Below are 12,671 nucleotides of genomic sequence, written 5' to 3' on the forward strand. Positions count from 1 at the left end.
TGACGAAATAAGACAGTTTATAAGCAAACATTAAACCAGTTATGAATTTCAAGAAGTTCTCATGTTAAACTCATGCTGCCGAAAGATGAGTTAAGTTTGTGACGGAAGCTTCCGGTAGAGTATGTGGATACAGTGCTAGAGACGGCTTTATCAAAGCTACATTATTATGAAGATGATCCTGCCTACATTTTTACATAAATCAGAAAAAAAAAATGAAATCTTTAAGTTTCACGTCCCACGATTATGCTGGCTAGGCTAAAGGAGATGGTAATGATGAGAAATGAATGAAAAGGTGGAATGAAGAAAGTGGGAGAAAACCGGAGAATCCCGAGAAAATCACGCACACGGTGTTTGTCCATTACAAAGCTCACTTGGTGCGAACTGGGATCGAACCAAGGACCCCATGCACCAGGAGTGAACACTTTATCATTGAGGTCCCGCATAAATCAGAGTTTAAAATTATTAGTAACACAAAAATAAAGGGAAAAATGGAAATTTGTAGGGGACAAGTTATGTGAAATAATAAATGTGTGAATACAATTGTAAATAATACTCTAATTATTGGATGGCTGGTTGGGTAGTGGAACTCCCAAGTACAGCCATCCCCTCGTGATCAGTAGCGTTCTTATCTTACTTGTTTTAAGAAAAGATGAAAAAACATGTTAAACCCTCAAATTTTGCAAAATTCGCAAATTTTGACAGCGATACGCGACCAGAAGATACTAAATATATATAGTTTATTTATTTTAAAGTTGTTTTTACATACTTGAAGAATCCTTTAGGCTATGTAGGGTCATCATCCTATGTTATTCAGTCGTTTTAGAAAAATATTGAAAATTTATTGTTATTACCGAATTTTTCAAATTTCAACGGGACCGGAAAATGTGTAAATAAAAATTTTTCTTTTTGGGTTTTTTCTTGTCTATACCAACGTCAACTTTTGCGCACTACAGCGTTCCGGAAATAGAAAAATGAATTTTTTCGAACCACCCTACTGTATATACATATCAATGAACTAAAAAAATATTGAAAATGAATTTATTTCATCTTTTGGAAACTATAAACACCCCCAAAATATTGCCGAATTCCAATCCTGAAATAAGGAAGTAAGAATTTATCAACAAACCACAAATTTCTTGTTTCACTTTCTGCAATACTTATTTCATTGGCACTTTAACGTTTTTCAATTACTGATCTACATCATTTCCTTGGTTATTGTTTTACATAGTAATTACGATTCTGATACCACACAATTGTTCTATAATTTTTATTTGAAAACATAAAAACTTTAGTGGTTTCAGGTAATATTTATGAAATTAAACCATAGTCATGTTTACTTATACATTTTTTTTTTTTTTTTTTAAATTTTAATAACTTGGTGATATCATCTAGAAATCGTACACAACAAATTTATATATTCACAAAACCTGTACATTAATTAATTACATAATTGCTAACAATGTTAATTTCGTCTACTTTGAGCCTTTTATTGGCCACTGCCACTGGTTAGGAGGAGGCTTTGAAATAAGAGGCTCCCACGGTTTCCAACTCATCATTTTTCGGGCCAGAATAAGTTCATTCTCTGCCTGAACAATTAGTTCTTCTACTTGGCCACAATTTATTAATTTCTCTATCCTCGTCACATCTTGTTCCTGAAACAAAAGTGATTCTTTTTTTAAAGGCCAGCAATGTAATTTGTAAGCGAAAGTGTACAGGATAGAACATTTATCTTTTAAAACTAATTGAAAATAAAGAAAAACGCTGAAGTTTTGTGCTACGCAAATACCGGCAGGGGAAACATTGTTTGACATGCTGTGTGATACCACAAGTTAGCAATATAGCCTCTATTTTTTTTAATTGGCACTACGTCAGGTTATTACATATTTGAAATCTACATGTTACACGAAAACTTACAGTATCATGTTTGTTATTCAGTGTTGCAAACTAAGGATGCTACGGTATCACAAACATCCAAATTTTGGTGCTCTCTACAGCAGCAATAACGCATATGCGACTGACGGGGCAACACACATCTAAAGAACTTTAGTGTATATCACTACGATCATGATATGACGGATTTTGAATGAATACAATCAAAGTTTCAAGGGATTGAAAATTTGACTTTTCAAAAGCCCTTATTTATAATTAAAAAAAAAAAGAAAAGAAAAGAAAAAGTAACACGTCCAGTTACATAGGTGGGTTTCAATAGCTATAAAGATTGCAATGCTGTTTAGAGCAATTTGATATGTGAAACCGTTTTAAAGACATAGAAAGTCTGCAACATTGCTTAAAATTATGTAACTCCGGAACTTGTAATTAAACCTACCAAAAAGTATTTTTTGTAACGTTATGAAAGCAAAGTGGTTCAAAATTGTTTTTAAAAGTTTCACGTAATACGTCTATATTAAATCTCCCGAACGGCCTGAAATATCAAATTTCTGTGAACAGGCAATTGTGATCTTTATGTGATATCTATCTACGTAATTGGAAGACATACTTATCTAAATATTTTTTTTCAGATTAAAGTCTTTGAATGTTATATCATTATTGGCAGTACTCGACATTAAGGTACCTTTGATCTCATCACCCCATCCGTCTCACTTATTACAACTGTAGGAACCTCGGAAATTTTGTTGTTTTTCAATGTTTGTGATATTGTATTGTCCTTAGTTTGCCACACTACATCATAAGTGTGGCATCGCAAGTTTTCGTTTTGTGTGTAGATTTGAAATATGAAACAACAATACAAAATTTTCTTTTGGGTTGATAACACTTAACTCTGTATCACAAAATATGCACACACACACACACAAAATCCTTTAGCGATCTCTGTATAGTACACAGTTTCAGCGTTTTCTGTGAATCATTTTAAAGGCTACAAATGCGTATCAAGATAATGGTCCATTCTATGTGAGTATATATATATACCGTACTTGTTATATTGCTGCCTGTTCTTTTGTCAACTATTTACGACTTTCTTTTTCTCTCTCGGGAAGAATACTTGCTCGAAATTCGTATTTGCTCTGGGATCATTGACAAGAGAATACAAAGGTTCGCAGCAGATAAGAAGCGCTCGAGTAGTAGGACGATCTCAAAAAAAGTTACGTGCAGTTTAAACGCTCGGAAATTACAGCAGTGATACCGGACGGCTCTGTGGCAACCAGTTTTCGCGCCAGTTTGTGGAATCGTTCCTCTTTCACTTAGAAAACGCAGTTTCAAAGTAAATGGATGCTTATTTTGAATGTTCACGCTGCAAATTCATGAAAAAAGCCTTTGTTGGGTGTGCCCTAACTACTCGAAAAAATCTCATGTGAATTGCTGCTTAAGGGATTTATAAGATTCTATTCAATACCAACTTCAGAACCTGGACCGAAATATGTCCGGAAATTACAATTTTAAGGCATGATTCAATTACAGTAATAACAACTAACCATCCTGTACCTTGGTCATCCAGTTCAAAATGTAAGTAGCTGTCAACAGAGGAGAAAAGCTAGAAAAAAAATAGGGCGTGCCTTCAGAAAAAGAAATTGTGACTGAAATATGTAGTATGAAATAAACAGAAGGTGGGAGTAGCAACAATGAACTCACGTTTGTATCGATAAGTTTTTTTTGTCTATGTACTAGGTATCTTCAATACTTCGATCAGCTCGGTGACCGGTCTCGCGACCAGTTCTGTCTGCTTCGCTGGGAATCTATTTCCTCTTTATTGGTGTGTCTTGCTGTAACTGTCCTATAGAAGAAAAATGAGATCTCAAAGTATTCCTTTTCTTCATGCCTACAAAAAACCTATCTGTATGCGGGAATACGAACGAAAAAAAAAAAAGTACGTACCTAAAGTTGCTGACTCAAACTTATAGTATTTTTTTTTTTTTTTAATTTGGAAGGCGTATTTTCAAAACTGATGCCGGATTTCAAGGAAAAAAAACTGTCGAATTTTGGTTCCACTTTATGCAATTTTTCGGAAATACCAGGCCACAAGGGTAAAGAAATTTAACTTTTTGTCCTTTCGCAGGGGTATTTTTTGTGATGAAACTCTCATGTAGCCTTCTTCCATTTTTTCTAGGGAGTAAACATCAAATTCATTTTTCTTACCCAAACCAAACTGTAAATTGGCAAAGTTCAGATTCTTTGGAGACGATCCGAACGACTTAAAGAAAGAAAAAATATCCACAAATACGCACTTATTACCTCTGAATGCGCTGAATCTTTGTGTACAAAATAATCACATGCAGTTTTCTTCCTACATATCGAGGTGAAGCATTTGCTGTTGTATCGGAAAATCTTTAAATCGAGAATATTTTTATAAAGTGGAGTTAAATTTCAATAGAAGATTCAATAAAATGTTTTTGTCCTTGTAAATAATCAGGCAATCGTCAACGTACCTGGAATATCTTATAAATTTATTTTTTCTTTACATAAAATTTTTGTTTCAAGTTCTGAGAGCGCCTATTGATCACTCAGTGGTTAACCTTGAAGTCGATAATTTATCTTTCGGGGTTCAGAACGAATAGTCATCGGATGAACCAGCCTTAGGTCAGCCCACATCCAAGGCGTCTCACATAACTTGGGTATGAAATCTTCATCCAAAAATCTTGAAGGTATTAACTTAAATATGTGTTCATCAAGTCACATCCTTTAAAATTTGGTATACTGGGGTCCCGGATTCGATTCTCGGTGGAACAGCCTTCGAAAATTTGAACGTATTACGGTTAAGTCAAATTACACCTTAAACTGTCGGTCCACGTCTTATATAGCCTCAGTGTTGAAACGGACGATTAACTTTAAACCATAGAATTTTTATATATTAGATATGATTTTCTTTTAAGAACATCTACTAGTAATCCTACTTCAAACCGATACCAATGCTCCTAATAAATTAAAGACTCACCTTTTTAACTACGTTGTATCTGTCACACACAATTTGCTCTGTGTATTTTCTGTAAGCAGCATCTTCGGGCATTTTGCTTAGAACACGTAAGATTTTCCCATACAAAACTTCTAGTGTATGACGAGGTGCCCTCGCCACTGCAAGGCCAGTCAAACCGGTAGTCTGAAAAGCAAGTCAATAATTAGATTCTACTGACTAAAAAGTTTCAGATTTGTTTCATTAGAAGACCTCCAGCTATAATTATTCCGATCAATTTAAAAACAAGACTTTTGGTATGATAAATAGTTTCAATAATAAACGCAAACAGTGACTCTCAAGCCTGATACAACTTTATCAGCACCATTAGGGAAACAGGTCACTAAATTTAATATATTTAATATGAAAATAATTATATGTGTACACACACAACGTGACAATATTTGACAATTGAACATTATCACGTCACGTGTTTAATATCAATATTTTTTTGATAAAAAGTTTAGGGCTTCCTATGAGCTAAATGGAAATCTTTTCCTCATTTTGTTACAGAGGATAGGTGCGTTACCCGTTTGAAGTATAATCTAATATATCGAAGCCAAATAAGTCCATGCTTCATTGACCTTGATGATTAATAGCGTTAATAGGTATACTGAACACAATCCTTTGTATGATACTCCCATAATTACATCGAGACTATACTTTCTTCATAACTATAATCTTGGCAAACGTAATGACAAATATACTCAGAATTCCAGAAGAGGTGTGATCCCTGGCTGCTGTGTAGCTTAGTTATTCTGCTTATCAACACGCATGTCTCAGCACGGTATCAGGACCATCACCAACAATCCAGAGATTGTACAGTTTGAGTGTTGAATCTTCGTTTTTAATTATTTTAGACGATAAACTGCCAAAGTATAAAGTAACAAATTACCTTTTTCACCTTACACCTCTCATATCTATAGTTTTACTGAACTTCATATTGCAATTACCACCAAGATGGCAACAGTCAATATCAATATACTGGGTAAAAGTCTATTCCTAGGTGTAATTTTCTTTTCTCGGTCGCTTCCGAGATAAAGTGACCAACTTGAATAAAAATTTCCATAACGTAGAAACAATGTACGTTACAAAAAGCATGCTCAATTTATTCCGAAACCATTAGTAAAACAAATTTACAAGCAGGAAAACACTTTTGTTGTCCACTGTGGTTACAAAATACGTAACACAGACGCATACAGTAATCAAAGGTTAGCACTGCGTACTTTTCTCGACTACTTGGTTTCGGGAGGAATATGAAGTTTGGATAGCTCGTGCCGATTATTGCGTCATATCTGCCTCGGCAATTCAGGATTGTTTTTATTTGATTATATATTTTAAATCGTCCTCTAATGTATCAAAAACTGTTCTTGCAACTTTTGGTTTATATATATATATATAGGGGAGGGTAGTACACAGTGGATCAGAAGGCGTTATTCATCTATTTATTGCACAAATTCACCTAGCGCATGTCAGTTATTCTGTTTTCACATTACACACTTATGAACGAAATGTCAACAACAATGGATGCTTCTCATTTGTGGTGAAGTGAAAAATCTGTTTTCCTTATGCTGAAGTAAAAAATGAAGTAATAGGAGTGAATGCTCTGACGCTGTGATTTATCTTGTAATTTAGAATATCACGGACACGGGAGGTAGGTAAGAATGTATTTGTAATATAGCATTGTTTATTTTGTTCTTCTACTTGAATAATTCCTTGTTGTGGGAAACTGTTTGGGTTGACACCAACAAGTACACAGTGGATCACATCGGTGTGGTACACAGTGGATCACATCGGTGTGGTACACAGTGGACTGATCCCTCTGTACCTCATTGTGTTTATAGAAGTCAATGTATTTGGCATACTCGTTTAGAAACAAGTCATATTATTGGCATTTCACGGAGCTTTTAATATCATGTTACACGTTACAGATTAATGGTTTAACCACAAGGAAATATACGCAAGGCAACATGAAATACATTTATTTAGATGAGAGAAGCAGTGCAATTAGTGGTGGAGCAGGGATATTCTATTAGCAGCGTTGGTAAATTGAAGAACATTGCTTACACAACTTTGAGCAGATGTGTCAAAAAAAATAAGAAAGTACCAGGTGACAATGTTAAAATGAAATCAAATTATTCTGTACGACAAATATTCACTTCAGAGTTGGAGCATTTATTTTCGAAATACATAAAAATGTGCAACAAGATGTCTTAGTCTACGTTGCCGTGAGGCGTTTGGCATATGAAATTGACAAGAACAACAATATATCGATACCTGCTTAGTGGGAAAAAAGCAAAATTTCAGGTCTAGAATGAATCGTAATAAAGATCTTAGTATTTGAAATCCCGAGGATGTGTTGAATAGCGTCAATGTTAGACTCTCAAGATTGATGTCATTCAACAAACACAATGTTGAGGCATTCTTTAGTAATTTACGTAATTTATCTACGAAATATCCCAAATTCTGTAGTCTTTCACGTATTTTCAACTTGGACATGAACTAGAACAGGTCAGACATCCAAGAAAGTAATAACAGAGAAAGAAGCCAGTGAATAAAAGGAGTTCAAATTCAGCAGCAATCTGAAGTAAAACGGATAAAATAAAGAAAATGATTTTTAGATTTCGTTTCTAAGAAGTGAGAAGATACACGAAAGTTTCGTCCACCCAAATAATCCAGATATTTCACCCACACACAATATTTGAATAGTAAGACGGCTTCCAAAACCTCTTACTGTGAAGAATAAAATACTGTCTGTTAATATCAGGTTGCCGGTAGAGTTCCATGGAATTGATCTCCGCTAACCTTTTGAAGTTTCAAAGGATGATATTGTCGAGCTGGACATATATTTTTGTCGTCATAGTGAAACTAATAATTTGCATAATCAGACTAATTGAATTCAGTACAGAAAGTTAAATTCTCCATTTTATAACAAATTGATTATGCTATTGTGCATAACTACTAAATTTACTAATCCAAAATCAAAGATTATCCGTACAAGATATCAATTTAATTGTCTAAAAAGTTTGTTTTATAACAGTCGTTTGTATTGTTTATTTTGGTAATCAATTTCTGAAATTAATACTATGTTATTAAGATGCTTGTAATACTTCGATTCTAACTTTCATTTAGAATTTTAAAATTTATTTTGTATTGTGAGTAATAAAGATTTTGACAATAATGTTTACAACTTTATGTAGATTTGCAGATTTTCAGATGATGGGCCCCTATCATACGGTTTCTATTCATTACTTTCAATACATTGTTCCTTTGATCCACTGTGTACGCATATATGATCCACTGTGTACGATGGTGGTACACAGTGAATCACTTTACAAGCATTAGCGTTAACTGTAACTGTAAAATACAGAGCAGCGTTTCATATTAATAAATTACTTACGAATGTAGTGGAGACATGTGTCCATGTTCTACAGTAAACAAATTCCAGTAATAGTTGCATTAAATGGATTTATGCTGAAAGTTTTAAAAATTGATCCACTGTGTACTACCTTCCCCTATATATATATATATATATATATATATAAGATATATTCTTTTTTTTTGACAAAAGTTTAACGTCCCTCAATTATGCCCCAAGGCTAAGCGAAATTCTGAGAGAATGAACGAAATGATGGAATGAAGAAAGTGGGAGGAAATAGGAGAAAACCGACGCATATTGTATTTGTCCACCACAAAGCCCACTTGACGACAGCTGTCATCGAACAAGAGGCCCTTCGCACAAGAAGTGAAAGCTTTACCATTGAGCCATAATGGCCCTGAGGGGTTATCAAAGACGCAGATGTCTGAAACACTATGACAGAGTATTTAAGAGAAGAATAAAATGAAAATGAAATGAAATCTTTGAGTTTTACGTTCCAGGTTATGCCGGTGAGGATAAAGGAGACGGTGATGATGAGTAATGAATGAAATGGTGGAATGAAGAAAGTGGGAGGAAACGGGAGAACCCCGAGAAAACCCACGCACACGGTGTTTGTCCACCACAAAGTTCATTTGGCGGGGGCTGGGATCGAACCCGGGACCCCAAGCACCAGAGGTGAACGCTCTACCACTGAGCCACCGCGACCCCTGAGAAGTATAAAGTATGCACTGTACGCAGTACTTATCTTCTGGACGATTACATGTTAATGACGATTATCTTACTTCTATTATCTTTACCTTATTACTTTAACTAGAAATATTGAATGGGTACAGACTAAGAACATAGGGACTATTATTTCAGAAATTAACAGGTAAAATGAAACAACTCACAAAGAAAAATAACACATGGTGAACATATCCATGTAGAAGCAGTTATACATATATCAATATAAATTTTTGATACCTTCTATGGCCTTCTCACCAAATTTTAAAATCATATTGGGTGTAAATAGTGGCATTATTTTGTGATAGAGAAACACTGTCTGAATGGGTTTTCTGGGTTTGTTCCTTTTCCTCTCTCATTCTTCATCCACCATTTCATCATCAACATCCCAGTCTCCGTTAACTCGAAGCATTATCATCGCGCGTTGAAAAAGCACTGCATTCAACACCAGCCTTCATTCACAATATACTTTCTAAGATATTTCAGTCAAATTAACTATAACTAGCGCTTACACCAACGCAGACGGCATCCTAACATTCACTGCTCTCCGCCTTCATACGCTTGCTAATTCCCATACATCCCGTTCGGTCACATTATCGTGGGACTATACCTAGTACAAATGTAAAGTCGGTAACAGAACACGAATCTTTACGTCTTTAGAAGTCAATTTAATAAATATAACAATTTATGCACAGGAGCATTTCATGCGCCGACGACTTTATTGAGTTTCTCTCCCAATCACTTGGTAGTGACTCTGGCTCACTATATACTGATTACGGTTCCTTATTTCGGGGAGATACTGAATGCAATCCATGCGCCGAAAGACTACAATCTGTACGTGCTAATGCTGTTCATATTTCATAACATTTCCAGTTTTCGGTCTTTTGAAAAACCGGTAACTTGTTTGTGTGCTGTAGAACGTTACTACTGTATGCCCACTTTGTACTACACGTTCACACACCAATTAAACAAGTTCACACATGCGACTATACTATTTGTGTCCATTATTCGCACTTCATTCATTGTTCCCGCTCACATTCACCTTAAATAACGTTTACGGTACACAATGTAGAAAGAAAACGAAAAATAGAATGCTGACTTTGAAAAGTGAAACCGAAAATAATTTTTTTTTTTTTTTATTCCTAAGAAGACTAGTAGCCACATTATCTTAATATGCGATCAAAAGTCGCGCTTTGTTGAATAAATACATTAAAATGTCTTCTGATTATCTGTTCTCAATCTACGCAGAAATATGTCCAACTCTATTGCAAGTGAAACCTGTCATACCTCGGAAATACCAATGTAGCCGGGTATTAATAAAAGTTTGACATGCCTCTCATAAAATGTTAGTGCTGAGCATGGAGATCCGATTATAGTACCTACTCTAAATCAACATAAAATATAGCAAATTCATACTGTATTTGTGAAGAAATTTTATAAAACTACGTATCATACCACAAACGTCGTATGAATAAATTAGACTGACTTTTACTCTTAATACATACGTAAGTCTGAACTCTATACCAGTTACTGACCACTTAAAGCTATATTCGTACGGATTAACGAGCTGTCATCTCAAACAAAATATACATTTTTGTGCAGATTTACAATATACAGTCATAACATTGTAATGTTACAGTTAAAATGAATTAAATGGATATGAAAGATGAATCTGTATAAGATATTAAGCCAATTTTTGGATTTGGATGGGACCAGAATTTTTTAAATTTAAAATTTCTTACTTTCTTAGGATATTTTGTATTTTTTGTTGGGTTAGGTTAGGTTAGGTTAAGTCACTAGATTATGTGGCAAGAGTTTACTTTGTGCCGACTAGTGACTGGTACAATATATAAAGAAGTCCTGCGGGGCTTCTAACCCCATTTGATAGATCAGCTATATTTTGTAAAGTACTATATAACACTGAAGACCTTATATTTACAATGGGGGAAAAAACTAAAAGATACCCAAAATCATTTTTTCTGCACAAAGTAAACTCTTACCGATTAGGTTAGGTTAAATTCGTATTGGCCCCCAAGTTGCAAAACTATCTCGATATTAACTACCACTTGTGAAGTACTTCTGCATAAGTTTACATGTGTCAAACCATTACAAGTGCTATACTACGGTGTAAATGAGTAAGGGCATATGAAAGACGACTCCGTAACATTTTAATTTTCAGCGCAATGCAGAGACCATGAATTTTATGTTCACAAGTATAGAGTTACTAGTGTCAAACCATAAAAAGTGTGCTATATTTACGCATTCAACATCTGTGCCGCAGAGTAGGTCCAGCATGTTATGACTTAGGATAATTTGTTACTTCAAAACTCGTTAGGGATATAGTATACATGAAGCTGCATCAGTTCCCGAAGGAGCAGGACGCTCATACTTTTAGGGATTATTATTCGAGTATGTACGAACTTACAAAGCGACTTTTATTTACTTATTGACTGATACGAAAATAAAAAAGAACGTACCTGTACTTTATATCTCATGTGCAGTGCCCTTGTAAGGGGGGGGGGGGGGATTTAACGCAATCGCATGTCTTGTGCACATGGATACTTCTTACTATTGCACTACGTAGAAAATTTATGGTATTTCATGTAGAAGTGGTAATAGAACACAGAAGAAATGCAGATCAGGGGGTTCTTATGTATACTATTACCCTGGTTAGTTTAGTTTCAGTCAGGTTCCAAAACCCGGGACCTACTCCGTAGCACTTAACTTTTTCTACTATCCTCACAATCCACAGACCCTTTGTCGCTGATGCGCCTGCTAACTACGGATGTACCTCCACGCATGTCCCATTGTTGCGCTCCTGCTTTGACTGTTAGATAACATTCGTGCCTTTTAGTGGTCAACTAGTACAAGGTGGTTTGCGTTTCTTGCACCTGCATTCGTCCGATGTTTATACCTCTAAGTTGGCCCGCGTATTATCAATCCGTACGCATTTATTTGGGCACATGCAAAGGAAATAAGTGTATAGAATGATTTAGGGAATCATCTAAGGCCCAAAAGCACATTTTTTAAAAAAAAAATATAACGGTGTATTGTACATCTGCAAACAATCTTTCTGGTAAGAAGCACGAATTTCGAGAATATTGCAATATTCGGGCAGAATATTTTCCCCTAAATTTACAGTGAAATTCTCTGGCTCTATTTTCATATTACTTTGCTGGAGCTAATTTTTGAGCACGTACTTACTTTAATACTTTACACTTTCGTAATGAAGCCTCTACCAGGCACTTAAAAACATCAGAATTACTTACTGCCTTTATAGCACCCGACGCCATGTTTACATTCTGCCTGACCAGCGTTGCCAGATACTTCTTCTTCTTTATCTTCTTGCCTATGCGATGATCAATCACCATGTAATTGAGAACCATTAAATTCAAAAGAAAAAGATGGAAGAATGAGATGAATCTTTAAAGATTATTATAAATACGAAAAAACGTATATCGTTGTAAATATATATAATAGGCGTGTAAAACAGGTGGGGATAGGGTGAAAATTAACGAATCAACATTAAAGGGACCCCAACCTAGAAATTTATGGAGAATTACAAGAATAGTCAGGCGATGTTGCTCGTAGAGAGAAAAATTGAGATCATTAATGGTGCCATGTCAAGATCACGATTACAATGAGGATAATGTGTTTTCTAAGATG

General features: G+C 35.1%; 1 protein-coding gene across 1 annotated transcript; it reads right to left on the minus strand.

The window, feature by feature from the left end:
* Positions 1-1,024: 1,024 nt before the first annotated feature.
* ND-13B (NADH dehydrogenase (ubiquinone) subunit ND-13B) lies at positions 1,025-12,423 on the minus strand. Its single transcript, XM_081742309.1, has 3 exons — positions 12,275-12,423; positions 4,889-5,050; positions 1,025-1,652 (listed from the first exon to the last, which is right to left on the minus strand). Exons 1-3 carry the CDS (start codon positions 12,389-12,391, stop codon positions 1,473-1,475), a joined length of 459 nt encoding a protein of 152 aa, XP_081598435.1. The 5' UTR covers positions 12,392-12,423; the 3' UTR covers positions 1,025-1,472.
* Positions 12,424-12,671: the final 248 nt, after the last annotated feature.

This window comes from Thermobia domestica, chromosome 16 (genome assembly GCF_964235325.1).
Source record: "Thermobia domestica chromosome 16, izTheDome1.hap1.1, whole genome shotgun sequence".
Taxonomy (NCBI): domain Eukaryota; kingdom Metazoa; phylum Arthropoda; class Insecta; order Zygentoma; family Lepismatidae; genus Thermobia; species Thermobia domestica.